Raw genomic sequence first — 26,635 nt, forward strand, 5'->3', positions numbered from 1 at the left:
CTCAGGGCAGAATTATTGTAGTACTAACAGCTTAATGATTGCACTATGGTGGTGGTGATTTATTTTTTCCTACTTGACAATAAGTGAAAATGCATGGGCCTGTCTTAATTAATTTGCTATATTGCTAAGCATGACCTGAGCATTAAGCCATTTAAACATGAGCTTAAATGGCATCGCCCCTTTCCTTCTCCCTTCCACTAGGAAACATCTCTGAAAAGTATAGTATATTGACTTCTGTAAAACTGCCAAGTCTGCCCTTGTACTATACTTTTGCTCCTTTACATCTTTCCTGATTTGCAAAATACTTAAGTTGCATCACACTGTTAAGCCTTTCTCCCCCTCCTCCCCCTTCCATCCCTCCTGCCCCCTCATTGAGTTTCATCACCTTCATGCCATACACTCGGTTTTAGGTTTGCTTTCTGCTTTACAAAAGTCTGCAGTCTCCTTAACTTTTGATTCATCTTATGAAGTTGTGTTGTCAATGAAATTTCAAGTCCCCAGTATCTCTAGCTGTGATTGTTGACAGTGTGTCATGATCATTTCGAGGGGTATTCACACACTCTTTACTCTGGATCTTGCAAAAATGGATACAGTTATGATTTCCCATGGAAATTGAAATCTATTTAAGTAATTTAACTATATTAAACACTGTTTCACTGGTAAAGTGTCTTTGTTTTATTTTAGCTGCACCTGGCTCCTGAGATCAGACATACGGTGTGTAGGAGATAATGGATCTGCAAATAGAAACATCCAGTTCCTGTCTTGCACTGATGGGTGGCCCTTTGGACCACCCTGAAACTACACACTTTTACAGACCCCCAATGGCTTGGCTGCACAGCAAACATCCCTTGGGTCCTTCTTGTGCATCCACATGCCTCAGAATGTAAGTCTCAGGACAGCTGACAAGGCCTTGAGGTTAAATATACTGGTACAACTCAATAGCTTAAGTTTTTGTGTGTGGGTGTATGCGTGTGTGTGTGTCTCCTATTTAAAAAAACCAACAAAATTGTATTTTAAATAGTTTTTAAAAGTACATCACCTTTACCAAAGAATTGCCCAGGTAGGCACCTTGGTACTCGTCCTCTGAAGGACACCTGGAAGGACACCTGGAAGGAGGCAGCAGTGCTTGCCAATGGAGCATTTTCAGTCTTTACAGGGAAAAGTAAACACTACATGTAGCTGTACCAATTAACAGAAGCCTGAAGTGTAACTGAGAAACAAAACCCTGCAGCTTTCAGCTGATTTTTTTTTCTTGAGAAGACATTACACAGGCAACTAAGAACCGAATGACTTACAATCTGTTACTGGCTAGGAGGGATTTTATGAGTGTACTGAGAACACAGCTGCAGAAACAAAAAGCCATGAAGTATTTAAGGTATCAGCCTTTAAGAAAGAAGGTGAAGAACCATTTAATATTTTCTGTGCTGTTCTACATAATCATACAAACAGTTTAGGTCATTATCTGATTTGAGCACGAGTTTTTAACTATCTGGAGAAGGGTATTCCCCAGAGACAGGAAGGCAAGAGCCTCCAGCACTGTGCCCTCATTGCAATTGCTGTACACATTTACTGGATGAATAGTTTTCCCCAAATGCCTATTTTTTCCATCCAGAAAGCGTTTGGATGAATTTTAAGGTGTTTAGGCACTTATCCCCAGCAGAGAGCTGGATACAAGTATCTGCCTGGACATAATAAAAAGACACATTTAGGACATACATGGGAGAAATTTATTGTGTCCTGTAGCCTTGCTGTTTGTGTGTTAACATACATGTGTGTTAACATCTGGCCAAAAACCATGCCCAGAGGCAAATATTTTCATTCTGTTAAGCTTCCCAACTGCTCCTCAGGGCACCATCACTTCCAGGCTGAAGTTGGGGGGTGGCCTGGAGAGAGAGCTTGGGATGCTGCTGGGAAAAGAGCAGCTCAGCCGTTTCAAGCTGAAAAACTCAATTTCCATGCTCTTGGCCCACTCTGTCCAAAGCTTTTCAATTGAAGGAGCAAGAAGGCTTTGGGGAGTGAGGACTAAGAAAATTGAATTGCAGGGCAGGATGGGGGGGTGGCAGCAGCAACCTTTTCCTGATTTTAGACATTTGGGTCGTTTTCTGTAAAAAGCAGGGTTATATTTTTTAATTTCTGTCCCTGAGCACTTCTCAGTCCCTGCTTCTCCTGCTCTGCCCTGGCACTTGGGTGCAGCGCTGGTGTCCCATGGGAAAGCAGGTGTGGGTGCCAAGGGGGAGTCACAGCAGCAGCGAGTCCAGCACTGAGGCCAGTTCGGAGGTGATGCTGGAGCAGCACAGCACAGGCAGTTCAATAAAAGCTCAGAGCCCAAATTTAGGCCACCTAGACCCATAACAGCTCCATAGGAAACCGGCTAGAGAGCGAGATTCCCTCTAAGCTGCTGGTCCCTGAGATCTTTTCTTTTAACATAACATTTCAGATGTAAGTAACTATTGCCACCTACTGGAAACAGCAGAGCCTCAACCAGGTACTGCAGGATCAGGCCAAAAGACACAGAGCCCCTTCCACCACGGGGAGAGGGAGAACATGTCAGAACTTACAGGCCATTCCTTCCCGAGTAACTGATTATGCACAAACTATCAAACACCAACTTTAATAGATAAGCAAAAAATAATCATGACAGGCTGTGGGTGTCATCATCCAACACCCCACCACCACGGCAGCCCAGCTGCCAACTGTGCAAACAAGACCTTTCCATACCTGCTGCTGCTCCTCTTGCCCTCTCTCTCATGGCATTTCCACAGCAAATCCAGCACAAGACACAGAGCATAGTTTCTTTGCTTTCGAGCGTTGTCTGGTGCTTGACAACTCTGGCGTGCTCTGTGCACAGGTTACTGGGCCAATCCTACAGTGCCTCATGTTCCCAGGGCAGGTGAGCTGGATGCACAGGTCAGGGCCCTGCACTCCATCCCAGAGCCAGGTCCCACAGGGCCTGTGCAGCCCCCACTACACATTCCTTAGACCTCCTTTATAAATGCAGCATGAAATGGGCTCTGCTTCTACTAAACCCCACAGAAAAATCGAGTGATTATGAATGGCCTTCTGCAATTGAGAATAAAATAAAGCATGTTCAAGAGAGTAGTCATCTTTCAGAAGTTCATCTCTGTAAATCTAGTAACTCAAGTACAGGGTGAAAACAGCAGGGACGTTCCTACTATTTTTCTGAATGCTGAGTTTGTATAAGCACATGGGAAAACCTGGGAATTTTCAGCAAATTTTCACCTCCAACTTGGTCTGCTGTATCTTGGTTCTCATCTCACATAAACTGTCAGCAAGTTCTAATATTACAGCCCAACTAAAAAAACATGCTAAAAAGGCACGTTTTCAGCACCTAGTAATATCAGGTAATGAAGAACAGTCATTCATGCTCATTAACTTTTCATTGTGAAATGGGATTTTTATCAGTACCATAAAAACAGGCAAACAAAACCCCAACTATCTTCAGTTACACTGAAGTTGCATCTGTTGATTGTACCTGCTAATCAGCAATTAAACACCATCATAACTGGTATGGAATAATGGCTCCAGATGCTATGACAAAGGAAGTTTTCATTCCTTAAAAATGTATCTTTAGGAGTAGCAGGAAGGGAAGGTGCCTCAGAGAAAACAAGATTCTCTGCCAACATACAAACTGAAGAAATGATGCAACAGAAAATTCCTTATGTGCACAACAGCCCAAGTCAAAAACTAAGAAGTACTTCAGGCATCCCTGCCTACCAATGGAGGTGAAAAGATAGGTGTAAGGACTCCAGGACTCTATTAGCAAAATAAAATCTGTTTTTATGCTTAAAACATTAATAACTTGATCTTTCAATCACTGATTTTAAATTATAAAGGACTGCTCTTCACCTTCTCTGGTATCTGGAATTCAGAAAGCTGCACTGAATGCTAATACAAGCAAACTTCTCAGTGCCGTTTGCTGCTCTTGGGGATTTTTAAAATATTTGTGGTGCAAACACTTCCTAAAATTTTAGTATGCTTCAATACAGACCTCTTCATCATTTTCCATATTTCTTTCCCAAAACAAGAGCAGACCATGCTCCTGAAGGCATTGTTCTTCTGTGTCTCCAAGTGGGCAGGAAAGAGAATTAACTGCAAAGCGCATCACTCTGAGCACCACCCTCAGAGTCTTGGGCACCAAGGGCTCTTCAAGGGCTCCAACTGCAGACATCAGTCTGAGACACACCTGTTGGATCACAAGTTCACTCTCTAATTCTTGGTTGTATTGAGCATAATTTTCTTGACTAGCAACACCTATTTAAAAAAAAAAGTATCTAGTTCCCTTCTGCTTGGCCATGTAATCTGACACTAAACAACTGAGAAACACAACACTTTAGGAGGAAATGCCCAGGAAAATTTGCCTGGACCAACATTTCATAGAACAGCAAAACTCTGACAGTTCCCAAATCCAGCAACATAAGAGCATGGCAACTTCCCTGCCATTAAAGCTTGATTAAAACCTGTACATGAAAATCTATGTCTATTTATTTATACATAATGAAACATCATAAATAACTGTCATCCAGTTATAAAATAAAGCCTCAGTGTCAGTGGTGGTACTATTTGGCTGCTTTTCTAGTTTTAAGTGTTTGGGGTTTGCCAGTTGATTCACCAACTTTAGGAGCATAAAATGGTTCTCTAAAACACAAGTATAGATCAAGGAGGTTTTATCCCAGCACAGAAACACCCAATCCATAAAGCCAAAAGAATAAATACAATCCTTTGTCTTTTCTTGTTTAAACTAATCAGACTGGTTTATTATTTTCCTGTCACCATTTGTTTATCTCAGGTTTGAGTTATTCATCCACCTCTGAAAGTAATGAAGAACATATAAAAAGGACAACAGTCCAGCAAGTAGAAGTCACTCAATTTACTCACCAACCAGTCTTCTTTCAGCCCTTCCAGAGTCCAAACACAGGAAATGCACAAAAGTCTTGGGTTAAGTGGCAGAACTTTTTGAATAATTACTATAAAGGATCTGTCTACATGGATCACTTTCAAATGATAATTAAAAGAAAATCATAAATGAAAAAACGTTAGAGAACTTATAACATTAGACAGAGGGCCCCGGGTGAAGCTGATCCCCAGAAACTGAGTTTCCAGGTTGTGTTTTAATTAAGAAAACATTCACATATATGTCAACGTGAAACAAAACATTCCAAAACTTTGTATCTTACATATTCCACATCTAGTTTGCTAATATGCAATAGCATTATTATTACTTACTTAGCCTATTCCCTACTGCCTTACAAAGGCAAAACTGATTTTGGAAGTGAAAAGCTTGCATGATATGCAGAACACACACTCTACACATTCCTCTGTTAACATACTTTTGAATGAAGCTTTTTTTATGCCACCAGTCAAATTCCCCAAAATTGGTGTCCCTACATACATTTCCACGATATGCTCCACCTTCCTCCTCAAGTCCCATACTCTTTTGTGTTCTTTTCAAGAAAATAAAAAAATAATTAGAAAAGTTCAACCATCAAGTGCAAAATGTCCACAGGCATCTTACACTGATTTATTAAAAAAAAAATCAACAAACAGACAGCTTCTTCTTTTGGAGAACAGCTTTACATTCCTGAGAGTGAATAACTGCTGGAACAAACTTCCTCTAATGTTCCAGGCCTTGTCAGACATTGTAATCAGGGGACTTTCCCTGTGGTTGCCGCAGTCGAATTTGTAAGGTAGAAAATGCTCCCACAGTGACGTGAAAGAAGAGCTGCCACAGGTTGCGCAGTTCGTACAGATACATGTTACACAGGCAAATCAGCCCAAAGGTCAGGAAGGACTTGGCATTCCTCCAGCCCGTGTAGTACACAAACAGGTAACACTGCCGGGAAATAAAAGAGAAATCACATTACCTCACAGAAAGTAACTTCCACTGAAGAAACACTATGTGGTCCCTGAAGAATTACAGACCAAACATGGAAAAGTCTGAGTTAAAATTGAAAGAACAGTATCAATTTGGCTGCCACGGAAGGGTGAAAAACACCCAACATCAAATAGAAGGTTACATTTTGCTGCCCTTAAACCCTTTCTGCGAACAATTCTCCCATAGTAAGAGTGGCCCATGACAAAACAAAGTGAATGTTTCTGGCAATCTCTGGTCAAAATACATTCTCTGTTCCTCTCAAGAAGTGGAGAAGGAACAAGAGCCACTGTTAAATTTTCTTCAGGAAAAGCAGTGGGAGGGACAGGGAAAATACAGGTCCCTGCAGCTGGGAGTGAATACTCAGCACGAGGCAACTCCAAGTGTCCTGTGAGGGGACTAACTGGGAAATGCAGAGGTCCACAAACATCCACTGTCCTGCGCCAGCTGCTGCAAGAGGGATCACATTTGGAGACAAATCCTACCACATTTTCAGAATCTGTTTCTGCACACTGGTGTAACACCGAGTGTCAGGATTGCCCACAGTTCCCTGCTTGGCCTTCCTCCTACTGCAACTGGAAACATGATCAACTCTCTCACCTGTTTTCATCTCTAAGATGATACAGCTTTTATGTAGTCCTTAGTTTTACTTCTGCTGTTTTTCAAACAACTTCCTCAACTGCTACAAAAAAATTCTTTACCCTGCTCTGGATTCTGGCTGTTTCTCTCTGCTGAAGAAAGTTTTTGATGTGCTTTAAGGTAGATAAACAGTATGTGGCCTTACTTTCTATTCCAAATCTGTTCCCAGTGGATTTATAACCGTGGTCACACAACTTTAACAGCATCCATCACCAGATTATCTCAGTGCCATTTCTGCCCTTCTTAGGCATTTGCCACATTTTATCGGTCAAAGAAACTTTTTTTTTTCATCTTCCATGTTCCTCAAAAAAGGGCCAAAGCTTTGTAGATTTGCAACTGAACAGAGAAATTTATAGAGCTTATTTTGTATTCTGTTCCAACTCAAGCACTTTGTTACAAAGCATGCATTTCCAATGCAAGGGTGGCTGAGATCAACAAAGCTAGTTCTGATTTCTGTATATCTAAACACCTTCAGAGAGGTGAGCACTGGCAGTTCAGTAAGATTTGTATGTCCTTCCTCCAAAGCAAAGCAAAACTAGAGATGAATAATCCACGTGTTTCAGAATCTAGACAGAATCTGAACCCACTTGGCCATTTTGAGCAGAGTAAAAGCAACCTACTTGTGCTGACAGTTTCACAAATCACAGCTAAAAGAACAATTTGTTGGTGCTAGTATCTCAGCAATAGGAACTCAGGTAATTTTCTAGCATTGTCACCTCCACTGATAAAGTATGAAGAAGTGTAACTGCTTCCAAGATTAAAGGAAGAGTCATCAAAATGATTAATAAATATGAAGGGCTGAAAAAACAAAAATACTACAGAAGTTTAAAAATGTTACTGTAACTTGATGCTGACTGTGAATTTTACTGAAGAACTGTTTTAAATGAATTCTGAAATGTATTTTTCGTTAGTCTAGGTCTGAAATACTGGAAAATTTGCCCCTTATATAACAGAGCAAAAAGCCAAAAAAGTCAAAAGGCCAAAACACTGTGGTTTTAACACCTTACTATAAGAGATGCTGTTATGAAACTCCCAAGGGTTGTTTTTCTAGTACTAAAGGGGAGTGTTATCATGGCAATCACTGAGCATGCTTTTAAGCAGAAGGATCCTCTGTGCTACTTCAGAGGAGATTTTGATTTTTTTTTTATTAAATGTTAAGAGATGACTGATGACTGAAGGCTCAGCTCCTGATGCTTTGCACTTCAGGTACAACTGGGACATTTGTTACTTTTGTACATTTTCTTCTTCAGAAAAGACTAGAAACTATGGAGCAACACCAGACATGTCAGTGAGACTACAACATCAGATTCCATCTAAATGCCTTTTTTTTACCAGCACACCTTGGTTTCAAACATTCCTTGGAAACTAGAAACACTTGTTGTTACTAACTGAAGAAGACAATATAGTATGATGTGTTCACCCACCTGGAGGGTGAATCACAATTAAATGTGCTGTCAAATGTCCTGAACTCTTAACTGTGGCAAAAGAACATCAGAACATGCCAGAGAACCAACATCCCTCTTAGTTCTAAAAACTGACCAACCACATATTGCAGGAATGATACCAGAGGGTGAGGAACAGAGTCTCAAGAGATGCATTTGGAATATTAATAAAAAGTCTACTCTGTGAGTTGTATGGATTCTTTCCTCCAAAGAGCTCCATTCAAGGCAGACACTGAAGGAAAGGCACATGTATTTTCTGTATTTACTTCAAATCTGCCCAAAGGGAAGAAGCAGTGAGGTATTTGTTCAGATGGTTAAGCTTACTTGAACTATGAAACTTCAGGGAAATAATATAACCCCCACTACTCCTGACTTCAGAGCTAAATTATAAGCTCCAAACAGAAAAGTAAATGTCTTAACCATCTAACTGGAGAAAAACATCAGCAAACAGAAGCTCTTTGCATCAATCTACTATATGACAATTTATGATTAATGAAACAGAGCAGAAATTATTTTTTTATAATCACGCTATTCAAGTATATGTGACATTTAAGAAAACATGATGACAATTTATGCATGACTGGGTAATGTCTCTAAACTCTAGTGAATTATGCAAACAGAAGAACACACCTGGTACAAACAGGCTGCTGTTCCAAGAAAAAATGCAATAACATAGCTGAAATCTTCACCTTCATTCTGTGAGAATAAAACAAAAAGCCATGTTTTACGATGTTTCAGTGAAACACCAGACATTTATAGTATGACAAGTTATTAAATATTCTATGTTCAAATAGTTTCACATATTGACTTATAGCAATTCCTAGACTACACAAAACCAAGAGTTAGGACTAATCAGCGCTTACTTGTATGTCTGGGAAAAAAACACCATGAGTTGGATGGAGTCTGACCAAAATGTTGATTCACAGCAGAGAACTAATGTTGAGATTTTCAAAAGCCTTAATTTAAGTCCAGCTCTAACACTGGATACTTACCTTGTCCAGATGCCTTTGAAAATTCAAGTCTACACACTGGTAACCAGCTTTGATACCAACTTTGTAGAACTGTGCCTTCCTCCAGCTTCACCAAATGGGAACGAGATAAAAGGGAAAGGCCCAAAGTGGCCGCTAGGGTGGGGTAAAACCCTGCACAGAGAATAACGCAGGCAGCTCGTGGCAGTGAGAGCAAACAGCAGCACAGGAATTTATCAGACTAGGGGAAAATTAAGTTTTCTTGAAGGAAAGGATGGAAAAATTTACTTGAAGTGACAGATCTTTCTAGTACGTGTTTAAAAAACAAAACAAATCTTTCTAACTTATTCAAAAGGGTTGTTGGAGTTTCTGTAGAGCTGAGCAGAATAAATTTACATGCTCCCTGACTATTCCAACTGCATTTCCAACAAACACCTGCAACAATCAAAAAGTTTCTCCAGGAAAACAAAGGGATACTCATGCAAATGTTTTGTTTGGAGATTGAATATAATTTTGAGAAGAAGGAGGTCAGTTCTCAAGTACAACATGCACTCAGAGTATGCTCAAGGTGGAGCATTTCCACCTCCAGTGTTGACCAGGGAAAACTTTGTGTATCTGCACATAAAAATTACCTACACAATGCAGTGACTTCTATACCTGTGAAGTCTTTGCCTCAGTGCCACTGCATATTTGCTGGGGTGCAGCTACAGGTTGTAACAGAGTTTCACTAACATCCAAATGAAAACACTGATTTTAAAGGAAACAGTAATTCAGAGATGCTTTTGAATGACTTCTCAGAACACATTTCATTAATCATGCTTTGGATTATTTCTCCCTAAATTTTATTATGGAAAAAGCCACAAAGCAAATTAAGAAAAATTTTAATGGATTTTTAGTGTGCCTCATTTGTCAGAAATGAAAATTATCTTCCATCTGTACTGCCATCTATTATCTCCAGATGCAATAACATATAGAATAAAATTAACTGGCTGCCCTGTCATCACTTAAATAAGTTAATCTAAAATTGGCATTCCTTAAAAAAAATCAGCTGTGGAAAGTAATAAAGTAAGTTCTAGAAACATCACAGTTAGTGGCAAAAATCTGTTCAGTACTATTTGTACTACAGCATACTTTGAAAAATCTAATTAGGGATAAAGCAGAGATATTTGTTCACTATTTCATTCTTGGTCTTTCTTTAAAAAACAAACCACAAACAACTCAAAAAGAAGGACCTAGCATGGACTATTTTCATTAACATCATTCATTTATCTCTTAGTCTTCAGGAAATGCTGAGACCTCGAACATTACTGCTTATTAAATCTTTACACATACCAATAACTATATAAGACAACTGGAATGCAGGTCACCTTCTTTACCTTCCTTCCCTAAATAAATTCATTAAGTAACAGAAAATACTGCAGTTAGTTGGTGAAAGGGCCAGAGACCACAACTTACACGGAGCATCTGAAGAAACTGAGGCTGTTTAGCCTGAAGAAAAGGAGGCTCAGGAAACTTTACACCCTCTGCAATGGGCAGGAGACGGAGGCGAGGTGGGTGCCGTTCTCTCCACCCAGGTAATGAGGGACAGGATGAGAGGAAATGGCGTCAAGTTGCACCAGGGGAGGTTTAGATGATATTTGAAAAATTTCCTCACTGAAAGAGTTGTGAAGCATTGGAACAGGCTGCCCAGGTAAGTGGCTGAATCCCCATCCATGGGGAAATTTAAAAGCTGTGTAAATGTGGCACTTTGGGACATGGTTTAGTGGTGCACTTGGCAGTGCTGGGTTAATGGCTGGACTCAGGTCTTTTCCAACCTAAATGACTCCATGATTCTATGAAGTCCAGATATATGTTTGAATAAAAGGATTATCTATTAGCCAAGCAAGAGGATTACCATTTTCTTTCAGAAAACTTCCATGTGATTTTTAGTTTCTATGTCTATGACCACAACAACTAAGCCATTAAATGGCAAGGAATTCTTCTTTTTTTGTGGTAAGAAACATGAACTTTCTGTGCATGCCTGCAAGCACAACTGTCATATTTCACATGAATTGCCTGAAATCATAAACCACTGTCAGTGATGTTGTAGCAGTGAGAATATAACTGGCACGAGACATGGAACAGAAAGAAACCAAAAGGCTACAGGAAGGATCGGAGCAGAGAGTTTGCAAAAAAAAATAGGGTTTTGATGAGGTTGTTTGGTGAGGGGGATGTTGATGTTTAAGGAGGTGAGGGGAGTTTAGAAGAAATCAAAGTTTTCCCTGACACAGAACCCTTCAGCACATAAAGAGAAATAAACATATTACTTAAAAAGGTTTATTCTATACAAACAAATAAGTAAAAAAGTTTCAGAAAACAATTATACAAAACCTGTTTAAAGATCCACACTCTGTGAACTTAAAAAAAATTGGCCAGATTTTCAAAGCTGTTCATCATTTCACTCAAATACTTTTAAATAGCATCTACAGAAATTAAACGCCTCATCCCCTGGCATAAATTTAGAAAACAGAACATGATGTTCACATACTCACTGCTACCAAGGTACCAGGGAAAGAGTTGGCCACCCACCCTCTACTGCTCTTGAAACTCACAGCCTCAGTGAATGAGGCATCACTCAAAAAGGATGCTCAAGTCACCAACAATACAGGTCTCATAAACAGAGGCCTGACCTCATAAACAGCCCTTCTGAAAATGAAACTGGGGAGACTCAGCTCACACAGCATCTTCCAAGGTGATAATTATGATTGCTGTGATGCACAACTTTTACAGTCACAAACATGTACAATACCTGGAGAAGGCTTTCTATGGCATGAAAGCCACGAATCAAATTCAAAGCTCCACATAACAGACTAAGCACAAACGAGACAATCCCTGGCAGGGTCACAGGTTCCAGACGCTGATGAGGAGCTGCAAAGCAGAAGATCAAAAAAAGAAATCGAAGGTCAAAGCAATGCCTTTAGAAATTTAGTAAAATAGTCATCTCATTTTTCTGTGGCTTCTACCTCGAGATCACTGAAGTAAACCATAAAATGTCAATTTTTTTTCTAACAATAAGAAACATTTTAAATATTTCAGCACAATGTTTAACCAAAAGTAAATTTTCCTTCAGTTCACATTTATTATTGCCTTGTTAGATGTAGTCTCTATTTCAATACATTCCATTTATTCATTATGGTACTGACAGCTGCTCACACATGCCAGGAAATCAACAGTCAAAGATGCACTTGCAAGTGAAACCCATCCACAACTGGTAACCAGCTAATAAGTCACATACTTACGAGCTACTCTCACCACCTCCACTCTTCTTTAACAGCAATGCACCAGTGAGACATCAGAACTGATTTAGCTTGTTTGCTGAACAGAACACTTCAAGGCAAAGCTATCACAGTGCCCTTCCTTAAAAAATAGAGCCAACTGAGTATCTCTGTTACCACCTTATACAGACCTTCCAGATAGCACTTAGCAGCCTCTTACAAAACACATTAAAATTAAAAAAGCCTTTATTTCCACGCACACCCACTCTTTCAGGCTTATCTGGGGTCACCATTATCCAGGGTCACAAATATGTAACAGTTGTGTATGTTCCTCATTACTGTCCCCTTTGCATAATTAATAACAGAAAGCAAATGTGAGAAAACAATGCAAAACTCTTAATAGTCTGGGCGACACTGGGAGAACAGTGGGATTACTGAGCTGTACTCAAATCATTCTGTTCAAATCAGCCAAGTGCAAAGATGTGAACAATGAGGTTAATGAACTGTAACATTAATGGAGAGAGGGGTGTCAATCCCAGTTGTTTGCATTGCACAGATACAGGAAAAAGGTTTATGAAGTTACAGAACCTAAAGAAAAAACAACAAAAGCTATTTCATACTGATAAGCAGGCAGGGCTGCCTAATTATGAGTGTAGGATAACAAAAATAAAACACAGGATGAGTTCAGTTAATTCATTTGTGCCAACTTTAATAGTGTAATCAGTTGGGGTTTTTTTAAACAAAAGCATAACCCATGTTTAACTTCAAGAGCTCATTGCTTTTCTAACTACTCCCAGCAATCACTCAGTTAGGGTTAGATATGCTACTTGCATACCAAACCCTCCCAACTGGTTGTTTTCTTTTGGCTTTTTTAAACCATTTCATCTCGAGAGTAGCAAAAAACTGAGGGTGTATGTGACTGTTTATAGCCAAAAGTAATTACATTTCACTAACTGGTGGATAAAATTAGTTCACTGCTCTCCACTCACAGCTCTCCAGACAACCTCATTTTCCCCATTTATCAGGTAACTTAAAATCATCATGTGTTAAAACAGCATTTAAAACGCATCTTTGAGAACCATGGGGGAAAAAGTAAAGAGTCTTGTCAGTTAAATCAAGACTGTCTATGAGGGATCATAAAATAATAATTTTTCTCTCATTAAAAAATCCAAAAAATTAGAAGGACATTGTATAATACTACTGATGTCAATAAACTCTCCAGGGCTTAATGGATTTTAGTGTTACAATTAGAGCAACAAGAGTCATTTATACACTAAAAGATGAAGGTAAAACCAAAAGAATGAAGAAGGAATGTCAGTGAATGCAGGGTAAAAGGCAGCTGACTTTGAGTTGATACATCAATCAATCTTAAAAATATGATAAGTGCCAAATCAAAAATCCTCAATTCAAATACAGCACAAATTCTGAATACTGATATTTAAATAAAATTTTAGGAAATTTACACAATATGAGAAACTGCAGTAGTTTTAAGTCTGTTTACTTAAAAGTAAAATGTAAAAAAAATCCCCAAACCCCAAAAACATGGAGTATGCCATCAGGCAAAAAATAACTTTGATTTGACAACTGTTCCTTCATTGAAAAAAAAGGTCAAATAGTAATAAATTCATCCTAACCTCAAACATCACAATCAGCATGCTGTCACCCTATTTCTAATGCCTGTCAACACCTACAGCCACCTTCAAAGCAAAATTCTATCTATAATCTGTGCACTTTATGCTTCACACATTCATAATTACCCCTATTCCTCAGTACACAGAACTTTCTCTGGAGGAGAAGGGCTGCTATTTTCAATTACTTTCACAACACAGGAGGCCTGGACACTTCACTGTGGCTACTGAACCAACTGTATGCATGGCCAGACTTCGGGAACGCAGATTTGGGCAGGGCTCTCCCCACGTGGGTGTGCCCTTCCACCCTGCACAGTGGCTGCTTTAGATGAGGCACAGCGTGTGCAGAACTGGCCCCACCATTTAAGTCCCAAGGTCCATCTGCCACGGCCGAGCGAGCTTGGACAGTGACAGTGAAGTCCCCAGGACTGTCACAGCCCCCGGCACTGAGCAGGGCTGACCATGCTGAGCATCCGAGGTCTGATGGGATCGGATGGCAGGGAGGCACTTACTGCCAGGGGACGGTCCCACTGAGACTCGAACTCAGGTCCTTGGGATTCAGAGTCCAGAGTGCTCTCCTTTACACCACGGGACTGCCCTACTGAACCAATTACAGCACAACTAACAGCCAGACCCTCCCCAGCATGGCCAAAGTAACATGTCCAGCTCTGCCACTCTGCATTAACAACACAAGGTTTGCCTCCACCTCACTCCCCACCCCTGCATGCTCTCCAACCTGATTTCACATACTTCATGCACTTCTAGCAAGTCCTGCTTTTTAACAGGACAGCATATTCAGGAAATTACACCAGGAAAACTGTATCTTTTTGTGAGAATTTGTCCTTAGAGCAAAGGAGAAACTCTGAAGTCCAGCCAACTGAGTGGGCATCAAACATCCAAAGTTCTTTTCAAGGGTGAAGTGATGAATGTGAAGGATTACAAAGCTATTAGCAGACTTGCTAAAATAGACACTGTTATTCAGTACCACCTAAAATGTGAAGAGCTGGAGAAGGAGCAAAGTGCAAACCTCTCCTAAGGTACAGCCCTTTGATGGTGAGTTTCTACAGCAACTCAAGGAAGGAAGTGGATAACTGAACAGAAATCTATGGAATTCAGAGGAAGAAGAAAGTTAAAAGTAACCAAAACAGAAGTCAATATGGAAAGAAAAGAGGACACTAGAACTGTTTCTGCATGAAGTTTGGAAGAGGTAGAAGAAAAAAATTAGAAGATAATATGCCAATTATTTTTGAATCTTCCTTTACAGTAAAAAGGGAAATGGTGCCTATGCATTTTAACTTAGCCCTATATGATCTTGCAGCAATTTTACTCAGAGAAGTGATAAAAAACCCATCTCCCACTACATGAATAACTTTTAAAAAAACAGCCAATTCTGACACAGGCCAAGTTCTCTCATGCTTATTGCTTTTTATTTTCCCAATCGCACGAAGTTCAAATCTAGATAACCAATTGCCACTTCTGCCACTGCAACCTTTTCCACAGGGCAGGATTACACCAGCAAACTAAGAGGAAACAACAATATAAGCATCAAAAGTGGTAAAAGACTCACAGCATTATATGTCTGAAAACAGCTCACACATGCAAAGCAGGAGATTACTAAAGGTATGTACAGCACTGCTTAGAAGATTCTATTCTTTAAAGCACTTTAAACATCTTTGCACTTTTCCTTTACTCATTTTCCAGAATGTAACTCTAATACTGATAAATTGCAAATACATAAAGTTGAAGCTATTTCTACACTATCTCACAGCACCTGGAATTCTCAGAATCAGGGCCCCAGAGTGCAAATAGGGCACCCCAACGATTTGATTTGGTTTTCATCTTCAGGAGACAGCAGTTTTCAATCTTCTAGCATAATCCTTATGAGTAAGTACACAGTAAGGATAATACACTGGCAAAGAGATCCTATTAACATATACATATATAAAAAACTGCACAAAATTAAGCTAATCTCTTTTATTACAAAACTGCAGGAAGTGTTTAGATTTATGATTGCGATTCTATGATTTATGGTTTCATCCTGACACTCTAAAGTGTCAGGCAGTCTATGCCTGCCCAGCATAACTTATAGACAGAGGTGCTTTTGGGGAAAAAAAGAGTAATATATTACCTAATTAAAATCAACATTTCCTTCCATTTTATTTATGATTTTGCTTCACTAAAGTTGGAAGACTGAAATCAGATGATGTCAGTTTCACATGTGGAGTTCACATATTAGTGCAAGGATTTGGCAAGTTTTAAGTTTCTGTCCTGCTGGGAAATATCTGAAGGGCTTCAAACTCACTCAGAGCACTCAGTTAACAGCACAACATTTTAACCCAGCTCAACCACACAATTACACACTTGCCTTCTACATGAAGCCAATTAAAGATTTTTTTAAAAAATAATGACTTATATGAATGTGTCAATTTTATACAAAATAGCAATTCTTAATGTTGTACACAAAGCACTCACTGCAGTGAGTGCATCTTTTAGCCAGCACAGCCCTTTGGATTTTCATCACGGCATTTTCTTCCTAAAGTGATGCCTCTCCCTCCAGCTGCTCTAACTCCTGACACTGCTCTCAGCTTATGTCATCATGGAGTCTTACTAAGCAGAAATAATAAAAATTTTCAGAAAATCTTGAAAGGTCAGAAAAAGAAAGATCATCTTCTTGTTAAGTGCTCATCTTCATTTGCAGGGCTTTTTCCCCTTCAATAAAGCAGCCCATTGAATGGGCCCATTTCTCCCTTTGAGTGCCTGGGGAAGACGTGCACTTTGAGCAGGGGACAAAACAGACTTCTAGGCTAAAATGCATATAAGGTCATGGCAGCTTTATGCTTTGAAAAAGCTTTTTTAAAGGAAAAAAAAATGAAAATTGAGTTCTATTACCCTGCATCTGTCTCATTTGAGGACACAAAACCAGAAGTCTGAACCTTACCTGCAGATATCTTACCAGTACCCTTGTACTCCCCCACAGATACATGTGCAAAGCCATTGGGTGACCCAAGCTCTGCCACAGAAATTTGATACGGTGGTCTCAGTTTGATTTCTGTCTGCATGTCAGCAAGATTCATCTTTGTTGACAAAGAACGTGTGTTGTTGTATCTCTGTTTGGTCCTCTGAATGAAATTATCTGTGTAAAATTTAAAAAAAAAGGCATATTTTTATGGACTTCTGTTAGTTGAATAATCTAAGATCCTGCAGCTCTATATACTACATACTTCACAAACTGAAACACATTGATGGAAATGTTTATATTTATCTCGAATTTTTAACACTACTTTTGTTTGGTGCCTAATACCTCGTGGGTTATTTAATTCTGCAGTTAAAAAAAAGAGTCCAAGCTCTAAAAATCTAATTACTTAATAACTGTGAATAAACTAATGACTTTTCACTGCATGAGACTGAATGCATTTCTAATACAATGGGTTTACTGCATTTATTTTAGCTCTACTGTTTAATAAATATCCTTATGAATAAACTCCTGCACTTAAGTGTGAATGTACTTGAGTATGAAACAGGCTCGCAAAATATTCAGGAGGAGAAAACTTATATATATTTAAGCTGTAACAGACTTAAATTCTAACTTACCAACTAGTAGAACAAAGGTGTTGGGGGGAAAAAAAGTGTTCAATGAACTTTTCAAAGGAAGACAATAATGTTATACAGAAGTTGTTAATAATTGACTGAATTACAGACAGGAGTTACCCAACTGGAATGTCTTCCCCTGTATTTCTAAAACTGTGGCTCTTTTTGCTCTAATGTGTTTTATAGAAATATCTAAAATAACTGCCTAATATATAGTATTAAACAAACATAAATTAATGGAATTTGTAACAACTGTTATCTGGTATATATGAGATGAGTTGCATTTGGAGTTTTCATGACAGAAGATTAAATGCTTTAGTACCTCATAAAATAAATAAAAATCTCTCATGTACTAAACCAAAGTTACAGCACAGCTAAGAGCAAACATGAACTGCAATCTTCTACTTGAGAAATTTATGAAGTTCAGTGACTTTATAGGTTAAGTATTTCAACAGGTATGAAGTCAAACAACTGCTAGTAATATTAACTAGAAGATGAACTCCAGAGTTGGTCATACAGGGCTCATATCAAAACCTACAGAAATGAGCAGAAAAATTACAAATAAGTTTGGATAAAATTCCAGAAGCCTAATTTAATGCCCCACAGAAGTATTTCTTTGTTGCCTCTAACAGGAGGTAACTCAGACTCTAAATCCACCTAAAATAAAGATATAAACTGCCTTGGACATTTTAGTTTGGGTGCATTAAGTTGCACATCCATTTAATGACTCATTTGTCGTAGTGTGAGAATGAAGGGGGAAACAGTCAGGTCCTTACCAAACTCTATGAAACAGTATGGTCTGATTGCAGTATTTGTCTTCATCATGTTGTAGGTAGTGATGAACTCTTTCTGAAGCTCATCCAGGAAGCAGAAAGCCAGGACATTGGGATAGTTTTCAGTGCACAGCATCATGTAGCTTACTCCCAGAGAACTTATAAAGCTAGAATTGAGACAACATATTTAAAATTTCAAATTTAAATCCAGGGAATTAGCTGCTTCTCTGGTCTGATCTTATATTCTACAACCAGAACAGCAAAACTTTATCTAGGGTAGCAAAGGAATTAAAGTTTACTTAAAACTCCAACGCTATTCTGGAAGAAAAACAATTTACTTTTAGGCAATGCTTTACTTTGGCATCACATTGTACAATCATGTGAGGAGCTGTATTACACATACAGGTGTGTGTGTACACACATCCACAAAACAGAAAATAACATAAAGCTTTAGGGATACAAAAACACAGGTTTGACCCATAATAGCTTTTCACTCATCTGAAAGGCAGAATATGTGATTTGGTGCACCCAAAAATGCAAAAACCTATCTCAGGTTTGGTGGGGGGAGGGCAGTTGATTCTTTCTGGAATATGTAAGGAAATAAAACTGTTCAGTAGAAAACAGAATTAATCATTCTCTACATACAGGGGCCAGGACGATTAGAGATGGCAAATATGAAATCAGAAAAGTTTTCAATATACATATTCCCTGCTGCATTTAGGCAATTCATTAGAGTTCAGGTCTGCATGACACATTCAAATTTCTTCAAAGTCTTGGTGGATAACTTACACCATTAAAAGTAAAGACAAAAATAATAAAAACTATGCTGACTAAGCCTTATGTCTCATTCTTAAAAGTTACTTTTAAGCAAATCAGTTCACAAGCCAAGTACAGATGACAAAAGACAAAAGAAAAATTGACTGCACAATTTAGTTCATCCTGGGCCTAAACCCAAGAAATGCTGGAACTCTCATATCCTAGTGGGAGATGGAGAGGGCTGAGCACTTTCTAGGATCATTCAGGTGGTAAACTTTCCACCACTGGAACTTCTACATCGTTACTAGTGCTTAGGATGAAATTACTCACTCGATTTAAAATGGTAGCTCTAATTAGAATCAGAATTTAGCTCAGATAAAGTGCAAGTGAACTATCAACAACACACAGGGACACTTTGTTACCAACACAAAGGAGAAAGATCACACACAAAGTAAAATTCTGAGTAAACAACAGATGCAAATAATTATTTCACAACAATCCAAGTTTCACGCTGTGAAACTATTATTGAGTTAGGCCTGGGATTTAGCACATGTTTCTCTGAATCCAACAGAAAACCTGAAGGTACAACAGAAGGGCCTCATGTAAACATCCTCATGAGATATTTCAAAAATACTGGTCATGGAAGTATTTGGGCACCTTTTAAAAGCTGGTTAGACTAACAAAAGAAAACAAATGAGTACTAGTTGAACTGGCATGACCAAGAAAAGTCTGGTTATTTTCATGTACAGATCAACCTTGAAATTAAAAGAAATATTTATACTAGATAAAGGACTTCAATATTTATAAAAATACTGTTTATTTCAAACTAGAATCTTAGCATGGTTTGTTTAGAAAGGATCTGAAAGACCATCTAGTTCCAAGTCTCTTGCCATGGGCAGGGACACCTTCCACTAGAACAGGATGCTCAAAGCCCCATCCAGCCTGGCCTTGAGCAGTTCCCGGGATGGAGCATCCACAGTTTCTCAAGGCAAGCCATGTCAGTGCCTCACCACACTTAAAATGAAAAATTTCTTCCCAATATCTAATTCAAACCTACCCTCTTTCAGTTTAAAGCCACTCTCCCTTGTCCTATAACTACATGCCCTTGTAAAAGAACTCCCACTAAAGTTTCAGTAGGTTTCAAATCTCAGTTTAAAATTTCTGATACATAAATACTGCCAAGAATTAATCCTAATTTGATTAAGCATTTCTAATGTGAACTGTTCACTTTTTCACTTACAGACAGACACAACAGAGGATGTTGCAAATATGTAAAGGAGAAGCCTTACTTTATATTATACTGTCCAGTTTTCAGAGTACATCTATCAGGAAGCTGAGAAAGTTTCTTTGAGAGCATTTTGAAGTATTTTCTACATTCTTGCATTCCTGTGCTCTGTTCATAATCAGTAGATGCAGACAGTGGGAGCCCATCCCTCACACGGACCACAGAGGCAGACAAAATCATAGACATTGCCAACAGAGTTAACAACAACCTGCAACAAAACACAGATCAGGAGGAATCAGAATTAAAGTAAAAGCAGAAACAACAGAGTCAGCTGTGATTAATCAAACTCCTCGAGCTGTACACTGGGTTCAGGCTTCAAATGGGGCAGGGAGGATTTTCAACTATAACTCAAATTAGAGTCCCAACTCAACAAGACTTATTAATCTATATGAACCACAAAGCAGTTCTTCAAACCTCACATGAAATCAAAACATTCAAAAGTTCAGCAAGACAAGCACTAAAGGAAGGAATATTTATCTGCTAAGTATCAGTACACAAGTGGGCGAACTGCTAGAATTTACATGAAGCCAAAAGCAAACACTTCCTCAGCTGTTAACACTGCTCTGCAGTCTCCTGCCACATACTACACCTATCACTTCAGAGACTATGAAAAAATAGTTTTGCCTCCCTCAGATGATGCTACTCAAGTTCCAAACAGTCAAAAACTGCAAAAGGAAACAGATTTCTGAATACAGCTGAAATATGCTTTTGTGTGCAACACTGACATGTTTACAGCACCTTCCAAACCATGACGTGAATGGCACTTTACAAGCCCCACCAACTGAAGGACTGTATTCTCAAAAGTCAGGAATCCAAATGTTCCCCAAATAACACTGTGTCTTCATAAAAGAGAGGAAATAGCTATTTTTTTCCCTGAACTCTCAGCACCCCTATTTTCCACTAACCAAAGGTTAAGTAGGATGCTTAATGAATAATCAACAATATTCAGGTTTTCCAAGGTTATTTACTCTTCAGAGAGAAAGGGGCATATAACAATGAGAGCACTGAAAATGTGTTGTCATTTTCAGGTTAAGAAATTCAGCTTCATCAGCAGTCAAACTTCATCCTCCCATGAGATGCATCACATTAGCTGAATAAATGCCAAATTAATACCCTCTTATTTTACTTGAACAGCACATCAGACTTTCCCCAAAGTCATCAAAGCAGTGGAAGCCACTGTTGCCTGTGGTCTGCTGAACACCTCTGGGCTTTCATCAGGTGCACTTGTTATTTCAGCACTTCACTAGAGAATTCCCTCCTGTACAAAGTGCTTTGATCATCTGGACACAAAACCAGAAAACAACCCCAACTTCAGGACTTGCTCTAGATCAGCCTGCTGGCAATGAAGCACTCCAGAAACTAAACCCACAGTTTTAGAAACTTTTACCTGTCTCTATCTGAGTTCATGTATGTGCTCCCAGAAGGACAATTCACATGGAATGCAGATGGACCCATTTTCCTAGCTATGCTGCCACCCACATAACCAAGGCAACAGCTCAAAAGTGTGACAAAATTGCAGAGGAGCTTTAAACTGTAATGGTTCTCTGACAATAACCACCTCTACCACTTGGAACTCAATCCTGACAGGGACTTCTGGGAGCTATAGCAATACAAACAAAAAACCCAATGGGATAGCAAAGTTTAAATACCCCATCATTAACTTACTTGCACAAAATGTAATTTCATGGGTCTGCATTTCCTCTGATGAAACAGGTAACTTTGTTAGCACCTAACATGAAGGAAGAAACAAAGTTCCACGTCTTGTTTCAGGAAATGGTAGTGAATCCAACTGCACTGCAGCAGAAACTCAGAATCCTCTCACAAGAAAAAATACTGTTCTGTTCACTTTTTACATGATCTTGATGGTTAAAGTTCATGTTGAGCTACCTGATAAGAACAAACAGAAAAAGTTAATAAATGTATTTACTAGTTAACAACATTCTTCAGCTCTTTTTGTGAAGGCACACTTATTAGAAATGACTGAAAACAGCTGTGGGAGGTTACTCAAAAGAAAAAGAAAACTAGAATAATAGAGATATTAAAATGTTTCTCTGTTCTTTAAGTGAAGCTCAGGAAGTTGCATCACTTCAGCCATTTAAAATGGGAAAATACATTACCTGTCTGCACTGTACACGAGTAACCCAGGGGGGTAACACAACCTTTGACTCTGATCCCATCATTCACCTCATACACCAGATTAAATAACCCACAATCTCCTCTGATCAGAGCACTTTGGGAACATAACACAACACAACCACAGCTGTATTTCCAAAGAAGGAAGATTTTCAATATTCAATCTCCCCATAATTGCTTTCCTCCTACACCTCCTAAAAACAGAACATAAACATCAGTAACACCAGGTATGCACAAACAACACAGCAAAGGATAAAGACATCTTAAGCGGTATCTTTCAATTTTTATGTCTATTCTATATGCAAATAAATATTTGCATAAATCTACAACAAAACTTTCTTCAAGACTCCTACTTACACTTGGAAAACTAAGCTCTCTAACAGGAGTGCCATGATCTAATGGACTGGAGTTGGACCAAGGGTTGGACGTGATGACCTCGGAGGTCTTTTCCAACCCGATCAATTCTATGATTCTATGATAAGCCTCCACTGAAACCTTAACATATTCCTTTAATATACTACAAAACCTTGGAAGGTAAAAATTGTGTTTAGATGAATAATTTAAAGAACACCAGCCAGCCAGATTTTGTTATCATCATCTTAAAAAGCCAACCAGTGAAAATATGTACTTTTTTCTCAGCTTCCTAACACAAAATCAGAAGACTATCTAAAAAATGCAGGCAATAAAAGAAAATCACTTTGTTTGCAAGACCACACATACGTCAAGAGATGTCTAATACACATACAATAAGAGAACATTCATCCTTCCTTGAAAAGGTATTAACATAAGAAAAAAGTTTACTAAATCTTCAAAATGAAAGACTACTTTGTCCAGCTCCCAAAACAACACAGCTTTACAGGAGTCAAGTGGTAAATTTGATATAGACTTACATAGGTACAGATTGAAGAATGGACATTAAGGGTATGGTAGTGCTTTTAGAACTGCCTTTAAATGCCTTTTTTAAACATCTACTCAAAACTGCATAAAGTAATTCACCAAATCATTACAAATTTCATGTTTTCCTCAAAAAACTCTATATCCCTCAATCACTCAAAGATGACAGAAGAGTACATTTCCACTACAAATGGACTATTAAACTTTTACAGGTGCAAGGAAATGAATGGGGATCAGGCTCACTGCCTCATTCCATGACAGAACTGAGGAATTCCAAATCCAACCAGCAGATGTTTGGCTCACAGGTACCAGAGAGGGTTCTTCACAAAACATTACCAGCATTGTCACAGGCTGTTTTCAATGCTACAACGTTATATAAATTCAAGCCACAACTGGAAAAGTTCACAGAAAAAAATACCAGTGTTATTAAAACTAAAGCAGTGCCCTTTGCTCAGTAGGATCCTGACCCCCCAGTGAGAGTATGCTAGGGAAGCATCACTCCATGCTGGCACTGTTCTTATGTTTCCCTTAGTCAGTATCTACTTCTGCCCCATCTTTATTGATTTCCCCTTGCACCCCTTGACAGCCCTCCCTGCACACAAGGACTGGGAGAACTCATAGAAAAGAGGAACATGGAGAAAGCTGGACACACAGGGGTAGAAGTCAGCTCAGTGGCCACTCTGTTACTCCACCTTCCCAAGAGCTGTCCAGCTCCTCACACACGTCAGCATCAAGGCTTTCACAAACAGGAATTGGTGTGTCTGGTTTCATTTTCTCCCATGCACAGGAAACCTCAGATGATGGAAACCAGAGCCTGTTCCACTGTACATTTTTTTCAGAAGACATATTCAATTATCATCTTGTTTATTTCCATGTTATGATGGTACTTGATCCTGAGGCAACATCTGGAAAAGTCCTAGAAAGTGGCCTGTGTTCCAGTCCCACCCGTGATCTGACAGTAAGTGTTTTAGATCTATCTGCTGCCATCTCATAACATTTATTACAAGTGCTTAAAAGTGACCTGTGACTACGGTTTGCTCAGGATACTCCATTTTTTTAAAGAAGTCCAGCTTCACAAAAATCGTAAGCAGATGTATTGTAACAGCAAGCCTACCCTCCTGCACCTGCCAGCCTCCACTACCAACTTAATCAAGGCATTTTTTGCCAGCATGTCGGCCTCTCGTGACAGCCTTACATGAAATGTAAAATCGGGAAGTGGGTGAAAGCTGCACTCCTGCTTGACACACAATGAACATACAATTTCTGTGCTTGCTTCCAGTGTACTTAAGTTAGACCACCTATTGTCCCCACTTCTGAGGGTTGTGACAGCTGCATCACACAGGCAGGAGCCTTAATTTGTCCACTCTACAGCACACTCCAGAAACACGTGTACAAGAGTACACAGCCTTGCAGAAGGACACAACAAATAAAGCCACCTGACATCGTCAGGTATGACCAGACAAGGAAATAATCCTAAACCACAAGTCACATAATTCTTCTCATAGAGCAGAGGGAAAGAGACCTCAGAAGCAGAATCAAGATCACAGAATCAGGATCGCAGAATCAATTACACTGGAAAAGACCATCAAGTCCAACTTTTGACCAAACACCACTATGTCAACTAGACCATGGCACCAAGCACCACGTCCAGTATTTCCTTAAACTCCTCCAGGGACGGCAACTCTGCCACCTCCCTGGGCACCCCATTCCAATGTCTAACCACCCCTTCTGCGAAGAAATCCTCCCTAACGACCATACAATTCTGGAAAAACCGAGGGCACGGAACAAGCTGCATCCCAAAGTCTGGGAGCCTGATCCTTACATCTCTATCTACCACCTACTTACGTGGCACTCCGACACGGCCTGTGCACCCTCTGCAGAAGCGCTGACTCAGCGACTGCCAAAACGCCAAACTTTACCCGACCCGCTGTTCCGAGCGCGGGCAGCGCCGCGGGCCCTTTGCCGGTGCCGAGCGGCGCCTGCGGGAGCCCCGCGTGGGCCCCGGCGCGGCCGACACCGAACCCCGAAACCAGACAGCGGCCCCGTGGCAGCGGCGCGAACGCGGCGGGCCCTGAGGCTCAGCGGCCGGGCCTGGGGCCGGCTGGGGCGGGCAGTGAGGCGACAGTGCCGGTGGCGGTGACGGTGCCGGTGCCAGTGCCGGTGCCGGTACCGCCCGCTCAGGCCCCGCGGTCCGTACCTGTGCGCCGGGGCGGTGCGCGGGTCCCGCCGGGCATTGTGGGAGCGGCCGCGGCCGCACCGCCCCTCCCGAGGCGCGGGGGCCCCCGCGCGGTGCGACAGCGCCATTGCAGGGCAGGGCAGGGCAGGGAGGGCAGGGCAGGGCAGGGAGGGCAGGGCAGGGCAGGGCAGAGCAGGGCAGGGAGGGCAGGGCAGGGCAGGGCAGGGAGGGCAGGGCAGGGCAGGGCAGGGCAGGGAGGGCAGGGCGGGGCGGGGCAGGGCAGAGCGGGACGGGAAGGGGAGGGGAAGAGAGGGAAGGGGAGGGGAAGAGAGGGGAGGGGAAGGGAGGGGAGGGGAGGGGAGGGACAGGGCAGGGGCCGCAGCAGCTCAGTGAGGGGCCAAGGGGAGGGCCACCCCCTTTGCGTTTTCCCGTGTGATGCATCACGGTTTAGTGTGTTCTGTAGGTTTTTGCAACCAGACAAGTTGTATGGATTCTTCTGGGTTGCTCACATCCTAAAGTCAGTTACTAAATCCCTTTCCCGCACAAGCTTTTTCATGCCCTGCCAAGGCCATGGTGTCTTGTGAGAAGCCACCTGTAGATAATGGCAGTTAAATGCCACCCTGACACCCGATCCCATCAGATCTCGGAAGCTGAGCAGGGTCAGCCCCGGCTGGTACTTGGATGGGAGACCTCCTGGCAATACCGGGGGCTGTGGGTTCTAGTCCCAAGGACTTCACTGTCACTGTCCAAGCTCTCTCGGCCGTGGCAAATGGACCTCGGGACTGAAACGGTGGGGCCAGTTCTGCACACGCTGAGCCTCACCTAAAACATCCACTGTGCAGGCTGGAAGGGCACACCCATGTGGGGAGAGCCCTGCCCAAATCTGCGTTAGCAAAGTTTGGCCATACACACATGTAGACAGTGATTGGAGGGACTTACCCTTATTGATTGATAATGTTATCAATCAATACATCTCTCATAGAATTTGCTTAATACTTACCACAAAAAACACTTTTATATAAAGTAGTTTAGCATATGGCAAAAATCATAAGGTACGGATGTGTAAGACCTGTCCTTGAAGCTTCTGTACTAAGGGGCTTTAGGGATTTCTTGTACTAACTAAAATAGACTGGACACCATATGAAACAAAGATAAATCAGAAGATATGTAAAAAGAACAGGATAATTACAGAGAAATTTGCCAATTAGA

General features: G+C 40.4%; 1 protein-coding gene across 2 annotated transcripts; it reads right to left on the reverse strand.

Annotated features, from left to right (window-relative positions):
- Positions 1-5,517: 5,517 nt before the first annotated feature.
- SEC22A (SEC22 homolog A, vesicle trafficking protein) lies at positions 5,518-25,505 on the reverse strand. Of its 2 annotated transcripts, none has more exons than XM_071562325.1 (8): positions 25,448-25,505; positions 21,889-22,110; positions 20,228-20,431; positions 18,186-18,349; positions 16,760-16,954; positions 11,728-11,846; positions 8,602-8,667; positions 5,518-5,851 (listed from the first exon to the last, which is right to left on the reverse strand). In XM_071562325.1, exons 3-8 carry the CDS (start codon positions 20,407-20,409, stop codon positions 5,651-5,653), a joined length of 927 nt encoding a protein of 308 aa, XP_071418426.1. In that variant the 5' UTR covers positions 20,410-20,431; positions 21,889-22,110; positions 25,448-25,505; the 3' UTR covers positions 5,518-5,650. The 2 variants fall into 2 exon arrangements, with proteins under 2 accessions (XP_071418426.1, XP_071418427.1); XM_071562326.1 differs by lacking the exon at positions 25,448-25,505 and adding an exon at positions 25,096-25,441.
- Between the last annotated feature and the right edge of the window lie 1,130 nt (positions 25,506-26,635).

Source organism: Pithys albifrons, chromosome 8 (assembly GCF_047495875.1).
Source record: "Pithys albifrons albifrons isolate INPA30051 chromosome 8, PitAlb_v1, whole genome shotgun sequence".
NCBI lineage: Eukaryota > Metazoa > Chordata > Aves > Passeriformes > Thamnophilidae > Pithys > Pithys albifrons.

Bases quoted from the DNA above. Each gene is read 5' to 3' on its own strand.
- SEC22A (XM_071562325.1), bottom strand. From the start codon at position 20,409: ATGTCTATGATTTTGTCTGCCTCTGTGGTCCGTGTGAGGGATGGGCTC. The intron at 8,668-11,727 runs GTATTGTACATG...TTATTCTCACAG, and splicing joins CCATAGAAAGCCTTCTCCAG to AATGAAGGTGAAGATTTCAG. The intron at 5,852-8,601 runs GTGTGTTCTTCT...ATTTCCCGGCAG, and splicing joins CAGCAGCCTGTTTGTACCAG to TGTTACCTGTTTGTGTACTA.